The 22963-nt window shown below is 68.2% G+C and overlaps 5 protein-coding genes across 5 annotated transcripts; 4 read left to right on the forward strand and 1 right to left on the reverse strand.

Moving 5' to 3' along the window:
* The first annotated feature begins 1178 nt into the window (after positions 1 to 1178).
* On the forward strand, positions 1179 to 5591 carry TMEM238 (transmembrane protein 238). Its single transcript, XM_062177731.1, has 2 exons — positions 1179 to 1720; positions 5286 to 5591. Exon 1 carries the CDS (start codon positions 1179 to 1181, stop codon positions 1710 to 1712), a length of 534 nt encoding a protein of 177 aa, XP_062033715.1. The 3' UTR covers positions 1713 to 1720; positions 5286 to 5591.
* Positions 5592 to 6114: 523 nt separating this feature from the next.
* TMEM190 (transmembrane protein 190) lies at positions 6115 to 7326 on the reverse strand. Its single transcript, XM_062177730.1, has 5 exons — positions 7135 to 7326; positions 7014 to 7049; positions 6600 to 6725; positions 6434 to 6518; positions 6115 to 6343 (listed from the first exon to the last, which is right to left on the reverse strand). The coding sequence occupies exons 1-5, from the start codon at positions 7241 to 7243 to the stop codon at positions 6115 to 6117; spliced, it is 585 nt and encodes a 194-aa protein (XP_062033714.1). The 5' UTR covers positions 7244 to 7326.
* Positions 7327 to 12047: 4721 nt separating this feature from the next.
* Positions 12048 to 15670, forward strand: IL11 (interleukin 11). Its single transcript, XM_062177728.1, has 5 exons — positions 12048 to 12156; positions 13173 to 13345; positions 13504 to 13590; positions 13705 to 13866; positions 14689 to 15670. Exons 1-5 carry the CDS (start codon positions 12150 to 12152, stop codon positions 14857 to 14859), a joined length of 600 nt encoding a protein of 199 aa, XP_062033712.1. The 5' UTR covers positions 12048 to 12149; the 3' UTR covers positions 14860 to 15670.
* Positions 15671 to 16352: 682 nt separating this feature from the next.
* On the forward strand, positions 16353 to 21705 carry GARIN5B (golgi associated RAB2 interactor family member 5B). The gene is made up of 10 exons (XM_062177609.1): positions 16353 to 16502; positions 16699 to 16853; positions 16930 to 17188; positions 17383 to 17407; positions 17492 to 17556; positions 17663 to 17766; positions 17845 to 17897; positions 17992 to 18068; positions 18169 to 19892; positions 21678 to 21705. The coding sequence occupies exons 1-10, from the start codon at positions 16353 to 16355 to the stop codon at positions 21703 to 21705; spliced, it is 2640 nt and encodes an 879-aa protein (XP_062033593.1).
* A 443-nt stretch (positions 21706 to 22148) lies between these two features.
* On the forward strand, positions 22149 to 22963 carry LOC133748777 (cytochrome c oxidase subunit 6B2). Its single transcript, XM_062177733.1, has 4 exons — positions 22149 to 22241; positions 22370 to 22499; positions 22627 to 22727; positions 22827 to 22963. The coding sequence occupies exons 2-4, from the start codon at positions 22388 to 22390 to the stop codon at positions 22878 to 22880; spliced, it is 267 nt and encodes an 88-aa protein (XP_062033717.1). The 5' UTR covers positions 22149 to 22241; positions 22370 to 22387; the 3' UTR covers positions 22881 to 22963.

Raw genomic sequence — 22963 nt, forward strand, 5'->3', positions numbered from 1 at the left:
GGTCTGACCGTCTTAGGAGTCTGAGGAGAGCCGGGAGGAAGCTCCTGGCGGCTCTCTCCTCCCCGGGGGCGTGGGTTACTCCTGAGGGAAAGTCGCCGTAGGAGGAGAGGTTTGCGTGCGGCCGCCCTTGGTTCTCTTTAGGGCTTCCACTCGGCTGTGCCCAGCCTCTTCCCCGGCGCCTCGCTGCCCCCCTTCTTTTTAAAACATTTTTATTTCATTTTATTTGAAAGGCAGAGATCTCCCGCCCACCGACTCACCCATCCTGCCCCACACACACAAAAAATGTGCACAAACATCCCCGGGCTGGGCCAGGCGCCGGGAACTCCAGCGGGGTCGCCCACTTTGGGGGGCAGGGCTCCCCCGCACCTGGCCACATCTGCTGCTTTCCAGGGCGTGCACTGGCTGGACGCTGGGCCGCGACACCCCCCTGCGGGCTGCCCACGCCCCTACCTGCACCTCCTCTGCCCGTGCATTGTGCAACGCCCACCGCCCTGGCTTCTGCACCCAGGGTCCTGGCCGTGACACGTCCCTGCCGTCAGCTGGGGGAGCAGAAGCCATGCGCACAGGCTGGAGCTGGGCCGGCCTAAAGGGGGGACAGTGCCCGTGTCCCGTCCACTCGTGCACCTTGCCTCGCAGCTGCTCCCCGGACTCCCTGAGGGCAGGGCCTGTGTCAGGTCCCTGCCTGTGCCCTTGGGCTGGCCCCGCCGTGGGCACCCTGCCGGTCCGCTGTGCCCCGCGGGTCCCTGGAGGGAGCCCCACTCTGGGGACAGGACTCCCACAGAGTCCGCTGATTCCTCCCGCGGCACCCAGACACTTCATTCTCCGCATGCCACGAGGCCTCGTCCCTCCGGCATTGCCGCCGAGCCCACCGGTTCGGGCCAAGCGCCAGGCTGCCTCCATTACGCACCGGGAATGCTTTGGCCACGTGTTGCCTGCCGGCTCTTGGAGGGGCAGGGGTCCCGGGCCACCCCCACCTGTGCGGCACGGGCCTCTGTCCTAGAAGCCGCCGCGGGGGGCTCCCCCCGCCGAGCCTGGGCAGCCCGCTCCCAGCTCGGCTCAGGTGACCAGGCGGGCGCTGGGCACACCTGGCGCCGTCCCCAGACCCCGCCCCGCCCGGGCCGCACCCCGGGACGCTCTCTGCCAGCCCGCGGCGCAGGGGCAGGGGCAGGGGCAGGGCCATGGCGGCGGTGGCAGCCGTGTGCGCCTCGCAGGGGCTCCCGCCGGGCGCGCCGTCCGCACCGGCGCCCGCGCCCGCGTCCGCGCCCGCGGCCGGCCTGGGCCGCTGCCGGATGGCGCTGCTGCTGGCCGTGGCGCTGGACGTGGCGGGCATGGCGGCGCTGCTGACCGGCGTGTTCGCGCAGCTGCAGGTGCGCGGCCGCGACTTCGGCGACCTGCTCATCTACTCGGGCGCGCTGCTCGTCTTCCTGAGCCTGCTCGGCTGGATCCTCTGGTACACGGGCAACATCGAGATCTCGCGCCAGGAGCTGGAGCGCGACTACGGCCTGCGGCCCACGGCGCTCGCCCGCCTCGCGCGCAAGCTCTCCCGCCGCTGGTCGGCGCCCGCCGCCGGCCCGCGCGCCGCGCCCGGCCCCCGGGGTGCGCGCCGAGCCGCCCGCGCGCCCCCGCCGCCCGCCGCCGCCGCCCGCCGCGTGCGCCTGCAGCTGGCCACGCTCGAGGCCGGCCCCGGGGCGGCGGGCGCGGGCAGCGAGTGAGCCCCCAGGTGAGCTGGCGAACGCCGGAGAGGCCAGCAGAGACGGAGCTGGAGAGGCCGGGGGAAGGGGCGGGGCAGGTGGAGACCGCAGGCCCAGGGAGAGTGGAGGCCGCGGCTGGGGGGAGGCCCTGGCCGCAGATGGGAAGAGCCCACATCTGGAGGCTCCCCTCTCCCTCCAGGCTCCAGGTGCCCAAGGCCTGTTGGACTCTTCCGGTGTGACCGGGTCCCTGTCCCCCAGCGCGGAAGACAGGCCCGGAAAGGCGCCACCCTTGCCAGGGTTCTCTGAGAAGGGCAGAGCGGGAGGAGACAGGGCTGCTGGGACCCTCGCCTTTCTCGTAGCCTCCCTCCTCGCCACCTGGCCTGCTGTTGCCTTCTGGTCCACACCACGCCGCTCACTGGCGCGTGGGTACCTAGTGTGTCTGCAGTTAGTGCGCCCCTGCGTCCACAGATGGCCTGAATCCTTTAGGAAAAAAAAAATATTTACTTACTTGAAAGGCAGTTGGAGAGGGAGGGGGAGGGGGAGGGGGAGGGGGAGGGGGAGAGGGAGAGGGAGAGGGAGAGGGAGAGGGAGAGGGGCCGGCGCTGTGGTGTAGCAGGTAAAGCCTCCACTGCAGTGCCAGCGTCCCATATGGGCGCCCATTTGAGTCCCCGATGCTCCACTTCTGACCCAGCTCCCTGCTAACGGCCTGGGAAGGCAGTGGAAAATGGCCTAAATGCTCAGACCTGCCTCTGCACCCACCTGGGAGACCCGGAGGAAGCTCCTGGCTCCTGGCTTCGGATCGGCCCAGCTCTGGCCGTTGCGGCCATTTGGGGAGTGAACCGGTGGATGAAGATCTCTCTCTCTCTCTCCCTCCCTCTCTCCCTCACTCTCTCATTCTCTCTTTGTATAACTCTGCCTCTCAAATAAATAAATAAATCTTTAAAAACAAGAGATGGGGCAGGCGGGGGTGGATCTTACATCTGCTGGCTCACTCCCTAAATGGCTACAACATCCAGGCTGGGGCTGGGCCAGGCCAAAGCCAGGAGCCTGGAACTCCATCCAGGTCTCCCTCATGGATGCAGGGGCCCAAGCACTTGGGCCATGTTCTGCGGCCTCCCCAGGCCACAGCAGGGAGCTGGATGGGAAGTGGAGCAGCCAGGACCCCTAAACAGTAGCCTGCTGGGGATGCATTGCGCTACGAGTCCAGCCCACGGTTCTTGGCCTGACTCTCACCGTGGGCCCCTGCCTGTGCCACGCTCCACACCAGGAGCGCCCGCCCTCGCTGTCTCCACAGCACCCGGAAAGCTTCTCCCGAGTGCCCTTTAAGAACCAACTCGGGGCGGGCGCCGTGGCTTAACAGGCTATTCCTCCACCTTGTGGCGCCGGCACACCGGGTTCTAGTCCCGGTTGGGGCGCCGGATTCTGTCCCGGTTGCCCCTCTTCCAGGCCAGCTCTCTGCTATGGCCCGGGAGTGCAGTGGAGGATGGCCCAAGTCCTTGGGCCCTGCACCCGCATGGGAGACCAGGAGAAGCACCTGGCTCCTGGCTTCGGATCAGCACGATGTGCCGGCCGCGGCGGCCATTGGAGGGTGAACCAACGGCAAAAAGAAAGACCTTTCCCTCTGTCTCTCTCTCTCACTATACACTCTGCCTGTCAAAAAAAAAAAAAAAAAAAAAAGAGAGAGAGAGAGAGAACCAACTCGGGGCCGGCGCCGTGGCTCACTAGGCTAATCCTCTGCCTTGCGGCGCTGGCACACCGGGTTCTAGTCCCGGTTGGGGCGCCGGATTCTGTCCGGTTGCCCCTCTTCCAGGCCAGCTCTCTGCTGTGGCCCGGGAAGGCAGTAGAGGATGGCCCAAGTGCTTGGGCCCTGCACCCCATGGGAGACCAGGAGAAGCACCTGGCTCCTGCCTTCGGATCAGCGAGATGCGCTGGCCACAGCGGCCATTGGAGGGTGAACCAAAGGCAAAAAGAGGAAGGCCTTTCTCTCTGTCTCTCTCTCACTGTCCACTCTGCCTGTCAAAAAAAAAAAAAAAAGATTTATTTTATTTATTTGAAAGTTACAGAGAGAGGTAGAGACAGAAAGAGAGATCTTCCATTCACTGGTTCACTCCCCAGATGGCTGCAACGGCTAGAGCTACGCTGATCCAAAGCCAGGAGCCAGGAGCTTCTTCCGGGTCTCCCACCTGAGTGCAGGGGCCCAAGGACTTGGGCCATCTTCTACTGCCTTCCCAGGCCATAGCAGAGAGCTGGGTTGGAAGAGGAGCAGCTGGGACTAGAACCGGCGCCCATATGGAATGCTGGGGCTTCAGGCCAGGGTGTTAACCCACTGCACCACAGCGTCGGCCCTTGTAACACGTATTTTAAAAAGAACAAATGAACTCAACTTCTCTGCTCTTCCGTGAGCAGACGGCTGCGGCTGCTTGGATGACCCAGTGCTGTGTGCGTGTGCATGCGTGTGCGTGCCCGTGCGTGGTTGCTGCTGCCGTCTCTCCCACCACACAGGAAGTGCCCTGGTTTGGTGTCTGCTCCTGGCATTTCCCAGGGAAGTGGGAACTCAGGCAAAGCTGATGCCTGCATAGGTCAGTGTGTGTGTGGGGTGGGGGGTGAGCTGGTGGATGGGGATAATGACCGGATTGCTGAGTGGGTGGGTGAGTTGGTTGGTAGTAGATGTGGTGGGCGGTGGGTTGGTCAGCTCATCAGCTGGTGGATGGCTGCGGTTGCATTGGTAGGTCAGGTGGCTGAAATGATGGTGTGCGCTGATGGACAGGTGGACAGGTGGCTGGGCTGAGGGGCACGTGGGTGGGGGACAGCGGCCCCAGAGGACTCGGTGGTGCCCGTGAGAGAACTGAACTCCCCGGGGCTGGCACGCGTGCCGTCGGAGGGGTGTCGTGCTGTCCTGGTGATGCCGGCGCGGAGCACTCCGGGCGGCCACATGTCCTGTAGTGTAGACGAGGACACAGGTCTCACGGAGGACGAGTGCTCCGCCCACAGGCGAAGCGCGGGCCAAGGCCGCCTTTGCTGTGGAAGGCGAGAGCCACCTCCTGTGGCCAAAGTCACCCTGGAGGACCCTTCAGAGTGCCCAGCCCCCGCACGTGCTGGAACGTGCTGGAACATGCTAGAACGAGGCTCAGGCCGAGCTGACTTGAGCGTCGGCCCCTCTCCAAGGACGCCGGGTCCTGTCTGACACAGGGCTCGTCCCGTGTGCAGCCGAGGCGCTGCCAGCATACAAAGCACACGGGACTTGGGTGAACAGAGACCCACACGTTCCAGCCCTGGGGTCTCCCGCTCCCTGCGGAAGCAAAGCTAACTGAGAAGAGGGGCGGAGCCTCCCCTCACCCACTCCCCCCCCTCCGTCTCTGCCTGGGTCCCGCCTCTCTGGGTCTCTCTCCCTCCCTCTGCCTTTCCCTGCCTCTCTTCCTGTCTTGCCGCGGTAGATTCCACTGAGTTAAAGGCACTCCCACATGTGGGGGGGTGGGGTCAGCAGGAATGCAGGGGCCACAAGCAAGCCTGAGTCCGGGCAGGGGGCTGGGGAGACAGGCACGGGGGGAGGGGGTCCTGCAGGAGCGGTCCCTGACGCCACCCTCTCTCCTGCAGACCACCCCACGCCCCACCTGGGAGGAGCGGACTGAGCTGCGCACCTGCCCTCACCCAGCCGGCTGCTGGGACGCCCGCCTCCCCGGCATATCCACGCTCGGATAAAGGCCTCTGCCTCCAGCCTGCTTGTCTGGGAGAAGAACTGTGCTGGTGTTGGGCCCGCGGGAATGTGGCCACCCCTTGGGGGACCCACCCTGGGGACACGGGAGCCAGCATCATGCTAGCCTTTTGGAGGGGACCTGGAAGCCAGAGCCGCCCACTCAGCCTGTGTTGATTTGAGTCTTCGGAAAAGCAGACGCAGGGACAAACCAGACTTGCGAGATATTTATTGGGGGGCGCGTTTCCTGGGGGTGGGGAGGGGGGAGGCGGTCAGGCGGGATGAGTCTTGGGGCGGAAGCAGTCTTCCAAGATTCCGGCTGGGCAGCGGGCAGTCTGGGAGCCGAGTCCGTGGCTAGGGGAGGCCCCGGCGTCCAGGACAGGGACCCGTGGGTCGGTGGAAGAGCTTCCGGCAGGCAGGTGCAGCATGTCCCGGTCTGACACGCTGGGCATAGCCTGGCCCTCCCCAGTGCTCGGCCCCCACCCCACCAGCCCCAGCTCGCTTGTCGTAGGCTCACCTCACCCGGGACCACAGCCCGAGTCGTCTTCAGCCCAGGTCCTACCCAGCTCGCACCACACAGGACCACTGCCCGGCCCAGGTCCCCCTCGGCTCTGACCCCGCACACACCAAAGCCACGCACACGTCCCCTGCCGGGCTGCCCCCGCGGCTCTCAGAGAAGAAACCGTTTGGCTACACACTCTATCTTTATTGAGGGGTCCCCCAGGGACGCCCCTAATCCTCCTCCTCGCCCCCTTCTGTTTCCTCGCCCCCTTCCGTGCCTTCCCCCTCCGTGCCCCCGGTTTCCACCGCCTCGGCAGGCAGGGAGGCCGGCATGCTGCCGACGGACGGCGTCTTTTTCTCGCTGGCCCGGTCCTTGGACAGCAGCGAGACCGTCCTGGACAAGTCGCATTTGCCCTGCAGGAACACCGGCAGGTGCAGCATGTCCCGGCGCTTGGCCCACCTGTTGCAGGGGTGGGGGGCACGGTCAGCCAGGGGCCCATCCGCCGGCCCCTGAGGGCCCTGCCCCCCCCCCCCAGGCCGCCCCGCTCACCAGAACAGGCAGATGCTGGAGATCAGGAAGAGGAGGCCTCCGCACGTCCAGCCCAGGGCCCACATGTGCTTCCTACGCATGTTCTCTGTACAAAGCGGGCGGCTTGAAGACCCGGAGCCGCCCCGCTGCCAGCCCCGCGCCCTGCGCCCCGGCCCCGGGCTCTCACCGTCCGGCCGTTGGTGGTAGCAGACCCCGTCGCGGTAGCAGCAGCGCAGGCGCAGGCACAGGTTGGGGTTCTCAATGGCCGCCTGGCCCCCACAGCTCTCCCGGTCCCACACGTCCCCCTCGCAGCCTGGGGGCCAGGCACCGTGGGCAGCCTCAGACACTGGGGCCCCAAAGCCAGGCCTGGCCTGCCTGCTTACTCTTGATCCCTCCGGGCTCCCAGCCCCTCCTCCCTCAGACCCAGGGCCTCCTCCCTCAGACCCAGGCCCCAGAGCCCTCCTCCCTCAGACCCAAGAGTTCAGGTCCCAGCCACTCCTCCCTCAGACCCAGGAGTTCAAGTCCCAGCTCCTCCCTCAGACCCAGGAGTCAGCCCTGGGCTCCCCTCCCTGGGGGCCCCAGGATCTCGGCCTCTGCTCACTCCACGGATAGAAGAATCCCTGGATTCCATTCCCATCTGTCAGAGAAAAGCCGTGGTGTTGAGGAGCTGTGGCTGGGCTGGGCCCCTCCGCAGCTCCCTGGCCCTCTCCCGGCCCCCTCACCTACGGAGCCCTGCACCAGCAGGAGAAGCCCCAACACTGGGATCCCAGAGCCCACCATGTCGCCTCCCCAGACCCCTGGGGCCTCTGTGGGGAGAGCCCTGGAGGACATCACCCCAGCAACAGCCCGGCCCCGCCCACCTGCCCTGCCCCAGGATTCCAAGTTCTGTTGCTAGGGGTCCCCTTGTGGGGAGGTTGCAGGTGCAGGGTGGGCTCCCACTGGCCTGAGCAAGCCAGAGTTGGGGCGTGGGGCTCAGGTGGGGGTCTCAGGCTCGGGGAGAACCTGTCCAGCAGCTCGGGCAGCAGGGGATGCCCAGCAAGGGGCTGGGGGCCGGGCAGCTCCCCCTCGATCACCGGGACACCAGGGAGGTGGGAGGCTCTGGGAGCACTCAGGCCAGGGCGTCCCTTTCCTGGGGAATCTGATGGCGGCGGCAGGTGGCCGCCACCTTCTCAGGAAACTCCGTTGCTAGGGAGTTTCCCCTTGGCAACCAGGGGAGGGGGCTGCAGAGCGAAGCCTCACTGAGCCCCATTGTTAGGGAAGGGTCCCCCCAGCAACCAGGGGGCCTGGGGAGGGGGAGACAATGGGCACTGGAGCCCAGGCCCGGCACCTGGCCGGGAGTCCCCTGGTGCCACGAAGCCACCTTCTAGGGACCTGATGGCACAGGGACGGGGGCTGGCCAGCAGGGGGCAACTCCTGGGCACGACTGCCATTTCTCACCTACAACCCTGTTTCCCCAGCTATGAGCCGGTGGGGCAGGGGCCAATCCTCCCATGACGGAGCTGGGTCAGGACCATGAGCCCCAGTCTGCCTGTCTGATAGCTACTCAGCCTCATGGTGCAACACAGAGGGCTCTCAGATCCCCTGCTTGGGCCGAAGGAGAGAGGGCTGGAGGCCTGGACCCCTGGGTCTGAGGGAGCAGGGGCTGGAGGCCTGGACCCCTGGGTCTGAGGGAGGAGGGGCTGGAGGCCTGGACCCCTGAGTCTGAGGGAGGAGGGGCTGGGGACCTGGACCCCTGGGTCTGAGGGAGGAGGGACTGGGGACCTGGACCCCTGGGTCTGAGGGAGCAGGGGCTGGAGGCCTGGACCCCTGGGTCTGAGGGAGGAGGGCTGGGACCTGGACCCCTGGGTCTGAGGGAGGAGGGCTGGGCCCTGAGACCCCTGGGTCTGAGGGAGGAGGGGCTGGAGGCCTGGACCCCTGGGTCTGAGGGAGGAGGGCTGGGACCTGGACCCCTGGGTCTGAGGGAGGAGGGCTGGGACCTGGACCCCTGGGTCTGAAGGGGGAGAGGCTGGGGACCTGGACCCCTGGGTCTGAGGGAGGAGGGGGCTGGGACCTGGACCCCTGGGTCTGAGGGAGGAGGGGCTGGAGGCCTGGACCCCTGGGTCTGAGGGAGGAGGGGCTGGAGGCCTGGACCCCTGGGTCTGAGGGAGGAGGGGCTGGAGGCCTGGACCCCTGGGTCTGAGGGAGGAGGGCTGGGCCCTGAGACTCCTGGGTCTGAGGGAGGAGGGGCTGGGCCCTGAGACTCCTGGGTCTGAGGGAGGAGGGGCTGGAGGCCTGGGACCCCTGGGTCTGAGGGAGGAGGACCTGGGACCTGGACTCCTGGGTCTGAGGGAAGAGGACCTGGGCCCTGAGACCCCTCGGTCTGAGGGAGGAGGGGCTGGGGCCTGAGACTCCTGGGTCTGAGGGAGGAGGGCCTGGGCCCTGAGACTCCTGGGTCTGAGGGAAGAGGACCTGGACCCCTGGGTCTGATGGATGAGGGGCTGAGGGGGACCTGGGACCCCTGGGTCTGACGGAGGAGGGTTTGGCTGGGGCCTGGACCCCTGGGTCTGAGGGAGCCCCAGTCTCCGGGAACCATGAGTCTGACCCCCGTCATTGCACCCCCTCCCGTAAACATCCTGGAGGGTGCTGAGTGGGCCCGGGCTGCCTCCGTCAGAGATGACACAGGGCCGAGGGGGCTCGGCAGGGGGCCGGGGGTGGGGGTCAGGGGGCTACGGGCTGAGGCTGGGCAGCTGCTGAGTGTTTCCTGTGTCAACATCATCTGGACCCACTTCCCAATTCCCGGGATTCCTCAGGGATCAAGGAGGGGGTGGGGGGGCGGGGCTGCCGGGCCCTGGACCGCGGCTCGGACAGGGAGGCCCCCCACCGCACGGCTCCCACCGCTAATGACAGGTTTGAGCTGCCTCTGTGGCCAGCCTGCCCCGTCACCCCCCAGAGGCCAGACGGGACCCCCCAGGGACAGACAGACGGACACACACAGCCTCCCCGGACCTGCTGACCTCACACCCAGCCAGCCCCACCTGGCCTGGGGGCCGGCACATCAGCGAGGACCCCCCTGGGAAAGCTCCCCAGGTCCCAGGGGCCTCTCCCGCAGCGGCTGTGACGGGTCTCCCAGCCCGCCCCCCCAGCACCCCTCCCGTTTGTTTCCAAGGCTCCGCGCCGGTCCCTGGCCCCGGCTTTATTTGCGGCTCTGTCTTCTCATTCTGGGTCTCTGTGGTCCTGTCCCTATTTCGGTTTCTCTGTCATCTGTCTTTCCTTGGGATTCCCCAGCCCTGTCCCTGGCTGGCTGGCTCGCTCGCTCGCTCTCTTGTCCTGGCTGCCATGGAAGTGGCCCAAAGCATCCTCACCCCAGCCCAGGGAAGACCCAGGAGCCCCGATCAGTGCCCCCTGCCTTCTGCAGCCCCCACCCCCACCCCCAGGAGGGGGAAGTCTGTCCCCATGCCACCCAGGGGAGGACCCAGACAAGAAACCAACCTCTGATTTGTCCCAGACTCAGACTGCCCGCACACAACACTCCTTCCACCACTCTCCCAAAAAGAAGGCTCAGGCCCCCAGGCCGGGGGCCTGGACCCTGGGGTCTCAGGGAGGAGGGGCCGGGGGCCTGGACCCCGGGGTCTCAGGGAGGAGGGGCTGGGGGCCTGGACCCCTTGGTCTGAAGGAGGAGGGGCCGGGGGCCTGGACCACGGGGTCTGAGATGAGGAAAAGGGGGCTAGGGGCTGGCCCCCCATCCCTGTAGGTGGCGGCGGCTGGCATTCCGGATCCCTGCTTTTTGCCCCCAAGCTGGCCCCGGGCCCAGTGCCCCATCCCCTCGGGCCGGTCCATCCCCCGGGCCAGTGGCCTGAGTCACCTTGGCTGGCCCCGCCGGTCTGGGGTGGGGGTACGTCAGCTCTCCTTTCACTGACGCAGCCTTGGGCCCCCCACGCTGACTCAGCCGGAAACAGGCCCCCTGAGGGGCGGAGACCCAGTGGTCAGAGGCCTGGGTCCCTGCGGGAGCCAGCCGGGCTGCGGAGGGCCCCTGGGGGGCCTGGAGGGGGCAGCCGAGAGAGATGCAGAGGAGCAGGCTCTCACCTGAGGCAGTGAGGTCATGTCCCACCCTGGGGGGCTGTGACCTCACCTCCTCAGGGACCTCAGCCGTCACTCCCCCAGCCGTGGCAGATGGGGAGGGGAGGCCTGCTGCTGTCCTGCACCCCCAGAGCTACCTGGCCAGCCCAGCACAGTCCTAGGGGGCCTCGCAGGGGTCCCACTCAGTCCAGCCCCATCTTCCTCTGACGGGGGAGGCCCTTGGTGACCTGGGGTGGCGTCCCTGTCCCTCTCCTGCCGGGCTGTGGATACCGGCCACCTGCACCCCTACATGCCTGTGTGGGCATCGCTGCCTCCCCCTCCCGCTCTGGGTCCCCTCCTACCTACCTGGCAGCTCCCCTGCCTCCACCCCCCCCTGCCTGGCCTTGTCCAGGGCTCTGGCTCCTGCTGCCAGCCCTGGGCCCTGGGCGGCTGCCCCGGTGCCCCCAGCCCACTCACCACCCTTGCCCGTCCATCACTCCCACCCCTCCCAGCTCTCCCAGGGGCTACATCTTTCTCTGTCTCCTTGGACGTGGTGGTAATAAAATTTAACGGTGAAAATAGCAATGGTTAACATTTATTGAGTGCTGACTTGATGCTTCACATGCGTGAGCTCAGTCTATCCTCTCCCCGGCGTTCGGGGTGGGGGGCTGCCCTCTCTGTCCCCACTTCACGGATGAGGAAGCTGGGGCTCCAGGCGGAGACCCCCCCCCGCCCCGAGCGTCTCCGCACGCCGCCGCCCCTGGATCCTTGGCATCTGGATCCGGCCCTCTCCCACCTTCACCTCTCTGCCTCTCGCCACACCCACTGCCAAGTCCCCGACATCCTGGTGTCCACAGCTTCCGTATCTGTGGCTCGGGGCCTCATCGCCCGGCCTGGCGTCTCTGCTCCGGGCATTCTTCAGTCACCTGTCCCCCCCCCCGCCCCCGCCCCGTCCGAGCCTAGACACCTCCATCCCTTCCCGCCAGAGCCTCTCCTGCCGCCTTCCTCCGTCTGCTCCACCCCCAGGACCACTCCCCACGCCTGCCGAGCGAACTCCGGTGCGGTGGTGCCGGCTTCTCCCCTGCGTCTCCCGGCTGCCCCCACCCAGCTCTCTGGGTCTCTGTTCCTCTCGCTGAACCACTCTCTTCACCGATGTCTCAGTCTCTCCATCTCTCCCTCGCGCCTCTGCCTCCCCCCCCCCCCCCCCGCATGCCTCTCTTCTCCTGCCTCCCCATCTCCCTCTCCGCCCGTCCTGGTCCAGCCAGACCCCCCACCCACAGCGAGGCCCCAGATCCAGAGCCATGTGTGTGTCTGCCCCGACCGTGGAGGTGGAGGGAGGGGACGCCAATGACCTCACCAGCCTCTCTCCGACCACCCCCCCTCCCTTTTCAACTTTTCCAACTTTTTCTTCCGTGCCCTCCTCCGAGCGGCGGCGGCGTGAGCCCTGCGAGAGCCGGCTGGGTCTGAATGGAAAAGGCAGGCAGGGAGGGTGAGTCAGGATGTGTCAGGCCGCCCTCCCCTGCCGCCTGCCCCCCGCCCGCCGCCCCGGCCCCCTATATAACCCCCCAGGCACACACACTCCCTCACTGCCGCGGCCCTCCTGCCGAAGCTCATGCCTCCCCTCCCCAGGCCGCGGACAGGGAAGGGTTAAAGGCCCCCAGCTCCCTGCCCCTGCCCTAGGAACCCCTGGCCCTGTGGGGACATGAACTGTAAGTTGGTTCAAGTTCGTGGGGTGGGAGAGGAGGAGGAGGAAGGCGGGGAGCAGACACGGTGGGGGGGATCCAGGAGGAGAGCCAGGCACCGGCAAGGGGAGAAGCCGGCCAGGTGGGGGCCGAGAGGAGAGGGGCGAGGGGACAGGGCCCGCGGAGGACGGGCAGAGGCTGGCGGCGGACCCCAGAGGGCGCCGGACGACGCAGACCCCCGGGACGGGGAAACTGAGGCACCGAGCCCAGCGGCGCTGCGAGCAAGCCCGGGAGGGAGCGCGGCCCGCGGCCAGCGAGGGCCGAGAGGCAGGGACGCGGACCCGGACGGCTGCGGCAGGCGGACGGACGGACGGACGGCGGCGGAGCAGGGGGCGGGCTGGGGGTGTGATAAGAGCGGGGCGGCCCGGGGGGCGCTGATTGGCTGGCGGCCGCCGGGGTGGGCGGGGCAGCGGGGGATGGGCGGCCGGGCAGGGGGCGGGCCGCAGCCCCCGCGCCCCGAGCTCGCGTCCCGGCTCGGCGGCTCCGGCTGCGCGCGGGGCCCCGGCCTCTCCGCCCAGGTGCGCCCGGCCGCCTTCGCCGGGAGGGGCCGGCTCGGGGGCTCGGCCCCGCGGAGGGGGGCCGGAGTCTCCGGGCCGCGGCCCCCGGCCCCTGGCTCCTTCCCCGCGCCCAGCCCGGCTCAGGCTCCGGGGCCCGGGGAGGGGGCAGGTTCTGGCCTGTGCCTCCCCCCTCGTGCCCCGCCCCGGGGCCCAGATTCCGGCGTCCGGGGGCGGACGGGAGACGCCCGGCCCGTCTACCCGCCCCGGGCCGCGTCTGCTCCGACGGGCGGGGCGGCCAGAGCCTGGGAGGGAGAGGGCAGCCCGCCTGGCCCTCGACCTGCCCGGGGGAGCTCCGCCCTGGGACTCAGGACCTCCAGCGCCTCCGGTCTCAGGCTCCCCCGGCTCAGACCCCGGAGTCTGGGCCCCCAGCCCTGCTGCCCGGACCGGGAGTCAGTCCTGACAGCTCCCTGCTGCTCCTGCCCTCAGGTGTTGGCCGCCTGGTCCTGGTCGTGCTGAGCCTGTGGCCACACAGAGCTGTTGCCCCGGGCCCACCTCCTGGCCCTCCCCGTGCATCCCCAGACCCTCGGGCGGAGCTGGACAGCACGGTGCTCCTGACCCGCTCGCTCCTGGCGGATACCCGGCAGCTCACTGCGCAGCTGGTAGGAGACTGGAGGCGTGGGCCTGGGGCAGAGCCGGAATGACTGCGCGGGGTGGGGGTGGGGGTTCTGGCAGGTTCTGGGCTCCGGGGGTGGCAGGGGATGGAGGGAGCCTGAGGGCGGGCACGGTCCCCTCACCGCTTCTCCCCCCCTCCCCGCAGAAAGACAAGTTCCCCGCCGAAGGGGACCACAACCTGGATTCGCTGCCCACCCTGGCCATGAGCGCAGGGGCACTGGGAGCCTTGCAGGTAGGGGCAGGGGTGGAGGTGGGGGGCGGCGGTGGAGGGGTGAGGTCACTGGGGAGGGGGGGAACAAGCAGGCCTCCAGCAGCACCCTGACACCGCCGCCGTCCCGGTCCCCAGCTCCCAGGGGTGCTGACCAGGCTGCGAGCCGATCTGCTTTCCTACCTGCGGCACGTGCAGTGGCTGCGCAGGGCGGGGGTCCCTTCCCTGAAGACCCTGGAGCCGGAGCTGGGCGCCCTGCAGGCCCGGCTGGACCGGCTGCTGCGCCGGCTGCAGCTGCTGGTAGGTCCCGACCCCAACCCTCACCCCAGGCTGGGCCTAGAAACCCCAGGCCCCCGTACCTCGACACCTGAGACCCAGACCCTAGACCCAGCTGGACCATCCCATGTCGCCAAGATCCTGTGGCCCCGAGGCCCCAGACCCTAACCTCCCAGCCTCCACCGGAGACCTGAGACCCCACAGTCCGTCCTCTTGTGGCCCCCAAATCCCGGCTCCGGAGACTCTGAGGCCAAAGCTGCCCACCCTGAAGCCACAGGCCTTGCACCCCAGCTCCCTGGAGGCCCTAAGTCCCGGGAATCCAAACCCTCGCCCCCAGACTTGGCCCTGAGACATCGAAACCCTCAGTGCTGACCCCAGCCCTGGGATCCTGACACCTCGAGGGCACAGACTCAGATGGTGAGGGCCTGGCCCCGCTCCACAGATCCCGGGCCCTCAGAGCCAAGACTCCCAGGCCCCGAGCCCCGAGCCCCGAGCCCCGAGCCCCTTTCCTGCTCCCAACATCTGAAACCCTGAGACCTCAGATGCCAAACTGCGAGTCTGTAAGACCCCAGACCCTTAGGAGACTGAAAATCCATAGATTCCCAGCGCCTGGGCCTGACCCCAGGGGCCCTGGGCCTCAGACGCCAGCTCCGGCTCTGAGACCTTGGCCGTGAGTCCAGTGCCTGGTCCTCGAGACGCCAGCGCTGAGATCCGGGGCCTGACCCCAGGCGCTCTCTGAAATCCAGCCCCAGCCCCAGCCCCAGATGTCCACCTGCAACACCGCACCCCCACGCCAGACACGGGCCCCTTGTCCTTGGCTGACCTCCTGTCCCCTCCTCCTGACAGATGTCCCGCCTGGCCCTGCCGCAGACACCGCCAGACCCGCCGGCGCCCCCCCTGGCCCCGCCCGCCTCGGCCTGGGGCGGCATCAGGGCTGCCCACGCCATCCTTGGAGGGCTGCACCTGACCCTGGACTGGGCCGTGCGAGGGCTGCTGCTGCTCAAGACCCGGCTGTGACCTGGGCCCGGGGCCACATCGTGCTTCGAAGCCAGATCTTATTTATTTATTTATTTTGGCACTGGGGGGTGGTGGTGGCGGGGGTCACCCCCCATTACCTCTCCCCAGGTGGAGTCCCTGCAGGAGACCTGGGCGAGGGGACTGTGCCTTATTTATACTTATTTATTGAAGGGGAATGGGGTGGGAGGAGGAGGCCCCGGGATCCTAGGATCTTGGGTCTCTGATAGTTTGTCCACAGTTATCTTCCCGGCCCCCACCCCTCTGGGCCTGGGGGTGGGGCGTGGGGAAGCATATTTTATTTATTAAACAATTACTTTTCCATGTTGGGGTGGGGCGGGAAGGGCAAAGCCAGCCTGGGTGTTGTACGTGTATGTGAGGGACCTCAGAGAAGGGGGAATTGAATTTGTCCTACACGTCGTCCACCTGCGGGTGGCTTCTCTGAGGGCAGAGGAGACTGGCTGGGGACCAGCGAGCTCTGCGTGGCTGTCAGAGGTCGCCGGTCAGTGTTTAGAGGTTCCAGGTGGTCACCGCTGACCAACAGCTCCTCTGCGGGGCTCAGCTGCCGGCTCACGCTCACGATGACCGCGCACGGGAAGCAGCCTCCGGCCAGCCAGAGGGGAGGCCGCTGGGGACACGCAGGTGTCCGCTTCGAGAGCCACCCCTGGGCTCCTCCTCCTGCGATGAGGGCCCAGGAGGAGCTGCCCTCGGGGAGCGGGGTCGGGGCTGACTGCTGTCGCGTGTGCTTGTCTGTATTTTCCAGCATTCCCACCACTGTGTACTTTGCATGACACTTACCAAAAAAAATAAATAAATAAACACTATTTTTAGAATGATGATACTGGCCTCCCTCAACACCCCCCCCCAGAAACCCTCAGAGGGGCCAAGGGCCCCCCTCCGCTGGGGATGGACAGAACCGACCCTGTACCGGCGCCTGGATGCCCCAGAGGTGGGGTGCCCGGACCCCGCTCCCATCAGACCCGGGGACTCGGCGTCTCGGGGAGGGTTTGGGTCTCGGGCAGGGTTGAGACTGCCCTGCAGACCCGGCTGGCTAGTCACCCCTTCACAGCAACCCACGGTCTGCCGGGACCCTGCGCTGTCATGAGTTGAGGCCTGGGGGTGGGGGTGCCCAGCTGGGCGCCCGGTTCTGATTCACCCACCCCAGCCCTCAAGACTCTAGGCCAAGCCCCTGGAGGAGGGAGCCTCCGGCCCCCGGCCCCCCAGAGAGTTCCCAGGAACTGTCCCCTGTGTGTCTGATGAGGTCACAAAGCCCCCTACCAAGGACTCCTCCCCCAGGCCAGTGCTGTCCACCCCCGCAGGGCCATGGCTTCGTCCCGAGTCTCCCAGCCCTGGGGAAGTCCCACTGTCTGTGTCCGCAGAGCTCCTGACACCCCTAAAACCCAGGCTTGTGGGCTAGGGTAGGGCAGGGGGAAAGGTGGGAGCACCCCGGGATCCCAGGTCCAGAAATCTGGGCCCCCCACGCTCCCCCCACCACCATGAAGCGGCTGCGGAACATCCGGCTCCTTGAGCTGCCCCAGGGGCCCCCGAAGTGGGTCCCCATTCTGGGCGAGCTGCAGAAGACCCTCCAGAGGGGCGAGTACCTGCCCCTGCGCCCGCTGCCCATGTTCGAGAGTAACTTTGTGCAGGTCCCCAGCTGCCTGTGCCCCGGGGGGCGGAGGGGGCAGGGGCGGGGCAGCGAGAACCCGGCCTTGGGAGTGGCCGGTGGGGGTGGAGGCTTTAAGAAGGCCTGGGATGGGTCTCAGCAGCAGGGGGCACAGCGGGGAGCAGTGGAGGGGTGCTGGAGAAATGTGTGGTCCCAGCCACCCTCCCCCGCCTCCCCAGGTGACCAACCGCGGGGGTCCCGTGTTCCTGCATCACAGAACCAACAGGCTGACCATGGGCGTGGCCGCCTCGCTGCCCGGCCTGGTGCTGCCGGACATCCTGCTGATCGCTCAGCCCTCCCAGGGCAGGGACAGCTCCAGCCTCGTGCTGACCAGGTGCCGGGCGGCCCCCGCGCCCCGCCCGCCCCCGCCCCTGCCGGCTGCTCTAGCCACCCGTCTCCCGCCCCCCCAGGATGATCCCACTCGACCTGGCGCACCTCTACGTCCACGACCTGTCCACCTGGCGCCTGAAGCTGCGGCTGGTCACTGGCCGCTACTACTACCTGGAGCTGGACGCCCCTGGCCACGAGGTGGGCTTCCTGTTCGACCGCTGGATCCGCCTCATCAACCTGCTCCGGGAGCCTGCCACCACCTGGGCCCCCAGGACCCTGCACACGCCCCCCCTGGACCTGCCCCTGGCCTCAGCGCCTGCCTCCACCTGGCACCTCCAGGTGGGGCACCCCCTCCACAGAGCCCAGAGGCGGCAGGGCCTGGAGACCCCACGGGGAATGGGGAGCAGGAGTGTCCCCAGGAACGGGGCTGGGGCCTGAACTCCTGGGCTAAGGGAGGAGGGGAGGGGGTCTGGGGCTGGGTAGGTCATGGCGAGGGCAGACCCCCTCCTGACCTCCCGCCTGCTTCTCCACAGAACCAGTGCTACAGCGGAAACACCGGTGAGCTCCCGGGGGCTGTCCCAGAGCCCCACCCCACCCCACCCCTCCAGGGCCCTGACCTGCCGCCTCGCTCTCCCTCCCCAGTCACAGCCACCGGGCCCACCTTCCCTTACAAGACGGTGACATCTCAGAAACAGAAGAAGGCCAAGGTGGGTTGCCCCCCCCCCCCCGCGCGCAGGTCCCGGGGTGGGGGTGGGGAGCGGGAGGGGTCCGGGCCCACCTTCTCTGACGGTCTCTTCCTGCGCCCACTGCCAGGCGCTGAAGCGCAGGTTCAAGTCGCAGGCCGTGGGCGACTCTGTGCCCCTCATCTGGTCGCAGCTGGAACACGCCGACTTTCAGAAGAAATCCATGGAGAAGAGGTGGGCCAGGGTCCCGTCACGCGGGGGCGGGGCCGGGGCGGGGGCCGGGGACGCTGGCCCACACTGCTGTCCCCGCAGGTCCCTCCCGGACGCCCAGGAAGACAGGTCTCAGACCCAGATCCACGTGTCCGGTGAGACCAACCCCCTTCTCCCACCGCCGCCACGCGGCCCCGCCTGTGGCTCCCGGCGCGGAGGGCTCACACGGTCCCCCTCCCCGCCCCCCAGAAAAGGCCAGCATCACCATCCGCACCATCTTCAGCATCATCTCCAACACCGTGAACCCAGCTCAGTCCTCACAGAAGGCCAGCTACAGATGGGGCCTGGGGGCCCGGGGAGGAGGGGGCTGGGGCTGGACTCCTGGGGCTGGGGGGCCACCCGGTGCTGACCCTGGGTCCCCGGCAGGCTGGCACTCCTGATTCCCAGAGAGCTTCCGAGCAGCAGCGGCTCCTGGACACGCCTTCGCGCTGCGCCCTGGGGGACAGCACCGTCTTCCCCTTCCCGGGCTCCTACGACCACCTGGACATGCTGCTGTGGCAGCAGGACATCGAAGAGCTCATGGACCCCGAGTCCAGCACGCTGTCCTCTTCCTCCCTGGGCATGGCTCCCGGCCCCCCTGCCATCCACCTCTGTCCACCCTACTCCCCGTTCCCCAGGCCCAGCGACAAGGCCAGGCCCGCCAGCTCCCGGAAGGCCCCCTCCGCCCCTGTCACGCCTTGGAAGACGCCGTTCATCGTCGACCAGTCCCAGAAGGTCCCGGTCCTGCCCGCTCCACCCCGGAAAGCCCCAGCCCTGCATGCTCCATCCCGGAAGGTTCCAGCAGTGCCTGCTCTGTCCCAGAAGACCTCCATGGCACCAACTGTCTCCCAGAGAGCGCCTGCTGTCCCTGTCCCACGCCGGAAGACCCCCCTCGGACCTCTTCCCCACAGAGCCCGAGCCATCCGCCGTGGCCAGTCGCCCAAGAAGGCCCTGGCCGTGCCTGCCCCACCCCCGCAGCAGGCCCCGCCGGCAGGTGCCGTTCCCCAGAAGGCCGGCTCCCCTCCTCCCCCAGCAAGTGAACCTCCACCCCAGAAGGCTGCGTCAGCACCTCCCCAGTACCAGGGCGCTCCCGACGCCCACGCGGCGTGGGGGGAGCCCCCCGGGGATGCTGCCCTGCTGCCCGTGGGGGTCCCCGGGCAGGAGCTGCTGGAGGGAATCCGGTCGGAAGGCAGAGCGCAGCCGGCAGTGCTGGTGGGGGCCCAGGTGACAGACGTGGTGGAGATGAGGGCCCAGGAGACCACCCTGGAGCTGCCCTTCACCACCACCAAGAAGCAGTCCAAGGAGTTCCTGGTCACCAAAACCCGGGAGGTCGCCCTGGAGGGCTTGCGGGGCCGGGGCAAGTTCGAGGACAGGGCCCACCAGGCGAAGGAGGAGACCCTCGTGGAGCTGCCCGGCATGAAGTCCAAGGAGGTGGAACAGCACAAGAAGTGGATCAAGACCAGGGAGCTGGCGGTCGAGGGGCCCCGCCAGGAGCACAACCGGCCCTTCTCCGTGGAGGGGCTCGCCCTGGCCAAGCTGATGATCATGGCCAGCTCCAAGGAGCAGCACCCGCGGCCCGCCGTGGCCTCCATGCCCTCCTGGCTCTCCGTGACCTCCCAGGCGTCCGCCCTGCCCTTCAGCTCCAGCCGGCTGTCCTTGCTGGAGAGGACACCCGTGGTGGTCAGGGAGCAGGTGGAGGTGCACGCCTGGGGGAGGGAGTTCGCGCCACGGCGGGCCGACAGGGAGCCGCCGCAGTGGTGCCCGGCCGAGCCTTCCAAGGGCCCCCCCCAGCCCGCCTCCACCCCCAACAGCCCCAGGATGGCCGCCTCCTCCCAGATTCCGATCCCTCTGCCCGCCACGCGCTGGGAGGACTTGCCGCAGCCGCACCTCCCCGCGCCGCCCCCCACCAGGGCGGACACCATGTCCGAGGCGCCCCAGCAGCGCCCGCGGAAACCCCATGATCCCAGGAGGGCGCCGAAGCCACACCCCCTGGCCAAGATGGGGTCGTCCTCCGAAATCCTCCTGCCCGTGCTCTTGGAGATGGAGAGGATGAGGGAGAAGGAGGCCAACAAGGGGGCGGTACCCAAGGAAGAGCTCCGCCCTTCAACCAGGTACTGCACCTGCACGCTCCATTGTCTGGGCGAGGTGGAGGGGCTGGGCCACTCGGGCCCCTCTGCTGTATGCCGTGGGCCAGAGGGTTGCGCCGGGCAGCGGGGGTGTGGCTGCGACCGTGGGGGCAGGGGTGGTGGGGGACAGGGACATCCTGCCCTGCCCAGGGGGGCTAGGAACACCTGACAGAGGGGAGGGGGAAACCAGGAGATCATCGGGACGGGGGGGGGGGCAGCCCTGCAGGACACCGGGGCAGGAGTGAGCGCCTGGGGTCCTGGTGCCGTCAGAGGAGCCTCCCGTCGTGTGGGACAAGGTAGAGGATGGGGCTCCAACTGAGCAAGCTGGGGGTGCAGGGCAGAATGGGGGGACTTAGTTTATGTGGCGGACAGGAAGGGGGAGGCCGTTGCCACACCCTAGGTGGGAGATGACGGCGGCTTGGGCATGGGAGGTGGCGGAGGCATCGGGACGCTGTGGACGCTGAGGGTGGCCGGGAGCCCCAGGGGGAGCGGCCACCACTGGCAGCAGTGGGGGACACACACAGATCACAGCCCAGCTGGCCACAACAGCCAGGTTGGGACCAGGTGGAAGCCGGGAGCCAGGAACTCCTTCCGGGTCTCCCAGGTGAGTGGCAGTAACTCAAGTCCTTGGGCCATCTGCTGCTGCTGTCCCAGGTAGATGCATTAGCAGGGAGCTGGACAGGAAACAAATTGCATCCCGGACTGGAAGCAGCACTCCGACCTGGGGGCGCCGGGAGGCCTTAACCACTGTGCCTCAACGCTGCCCCCTAGGGGAGCAGTTCCCGGAGGATCGGGAACTCTGCAGAGGCCGTTGGCCCCTGGGAGTTCCGGGCAGAGATCTGGGATGCCCTTGGTCTCTGCTCAGGTCCCCTGCAGGCCGGTGGAGGCAAAGACAGACAGGGGCCAAGGTGTCCAGGAAAAGAGGGCCAGAGCGGGAGGCACGGTAGGACGGCAGGCAGCAGGGGCCCCCGCGCTCCCCGAGGAAGGCGGTGAGGACCAGGAGGGGCCTGTGGATGTATCGGCACGGAGGTGGTATGGTAAGGACTCAGAGGGCGCACTGGCCAGGCTGCGGCAGCCTGTGCACCCTCAGGCGCCCTGTGCCAGCGTTAGGATCCCGACGGGGCAGACGTTACACCCAGGGGCTAAGGTGTCCTGGGGGCGTCTGTGCCCCATATCCGGCCTCTGCTTCCAGTTCCTATGTCCTGCTAAAGCAACTCTGGGAGGCAGCGGTTGATGGCTTCAGGGACTTGGGTGCCACCCACCCCGGGAGGTGGGGGGACGCAGATCGGGTTCTGGCTCCTGGCCCAGCCCTGGCTGTTGCAGGTGTCTCTCTCTGTCCCCTTTGAAATAAAAATAAATAACATCTAAAAAGAAAAGGAACGAAGCCAGGCAGAGATGTCCAGGCAGGGCAGGGCTGGGGGTGGAGGAGGAATCGGGGGAGCAGCTGCGCGCGGGTTGGGGCGTCCTTAGGGCGAGGAGACTCCTGGAGGCAGCGCGAGCCGGAGGCCACCCAGCCTTGGGAATGCACCCGGGGTACCAGCGAGGGCAGTGACGGCGCCCGGGCGACAGGGGGCAGCCCCGCTCCTCCCAAGCCGTCAGCTGTGCAGGGAGGACAGACCCGGGGCCCAGAGCCACGCACCCAGATTCCAGCCCTCGCTTGCTCTTGTCCAGAGCCCGCACTCACTCATGGCGCCCGGCGCTCTGCACCCGGCACACGCACACAGCCGGCTGGCCCCGAGCTGCAGCCCCTCTGGCTTCTCTCTCCCGCAGCACCAAGCGGTCTCTGCGCTTTGAGTAGCAGGATGCAGGGGCTCAACCTCAGCCGGCAAACTGACCAGCAGAGCTCAGCTTGGTCAGGTACCCCACTCCCACCCCGAGGCCCTGGAGACCGGGCGATGGAGGGCTGGGGGTGTCCTAGGAGCCCCGATGCACCCCTCCCCACTCTCTCCTCCTCCCCACAGGTCTCCAGGGTGCCGTGCACCCCGACTGGAAGCCGAGCGCGGCGAGCGCCGGGCGGGGGCGCTGTCCACCCGGCAGCGGCCAGAGCTGTCTGTGCGCACATTTGTACATTGGGGGGCGGGGGCGGGGCGGGAGAGCCGGCGGGGCCGCCAGCTTCGCGCAGATTAAAAGCCCGAATCTGAGACTCGGCCAAAGCCCCGCCTCCGTGCCTGTGTGTGGGCGCGCGCGGGGCCCCGAGGGGGCGTCACCACGCGCGGCGGGGGGTGCGAGGGGGCGCGTGCCAGCCGTTCCTGCGAGGGTCGCGGTCCACGGCCTCCCCTGCGCCGCCACTCGCGTCCCGGGAGCCACAAGCCCCGCCGCGCTGCTGTCAATCTGGTGAGGGGAGGGCATCACGCCTGGGGCCGGGGGCCCTGGGGAGAGGGGCGGTCCGGAGCGGGGCGAGTGGGTGGTCGGAGCGGGGCGGGCGCCCCCTAGGCCCCACGGAGCCCCCTCCCGCCCCGCAGGAGCTGCCGCCTCCGTGGATGGTGAACGAGAGCGCCCCGAAGGTGCCCAGGGGGAAATGGACAACGCCGCCCTTCGACCCGCGCTTCCCCAACCAGAACCAGACCCGTAACTGCTACCAGAACTTTCTGGGTGAGGCCTGGCGGGCCGGGCTGGGGGGAGCCCCACCTGGGGGCCCGGGGAGACGGTTGGGGCGCGCGGCCCGGGGGCGTGTCCACCCGGGGTGGGCGTGGCTGGCTGTGACCAAGGCCCCCCGCAGACTTCCACCGCTGTGTCAAGAACGCGCACCGCCGCGGCAAGAGCCCGCAGCCCTGCGAGTACTACTACCGCGTGTACCATTCGCTGTGCCCCATGAGCTGGGTGAGCGGGCGCGGGCCGCGCCGGGCCGGGGGCAGGCGCGGGAGGGGGCTCGGGCCCAGGCTGAGCCCGCGCCCCCCCCCCCGCTCGCCGCCTCGGCAGGTGCAGCGCTGGAACGAGCAGCTCAAAAACGGGACGTTCGCCGGCAAAATCTGACTGCGGAGCGCGGCCTCCTCCGGGGCACCGGCCCCCGGCCGCGGGGACCTACCTCACCCCGCTCCCCAACCTCTAAACCGCAA

This window comes from Lepus europaeus, chromosome 19 (assembly GCF_033115175.1).
Source record: "Lepus europaeus isolate LE1 chromosome 19, mLepTim1.pri, whole genome shotgun sequence".
NCBI lineage: Eukaryota > Metazoa > Chordata > Mammalia > Lagomorpha > Leporidae > Lepus > Lepus europaeus.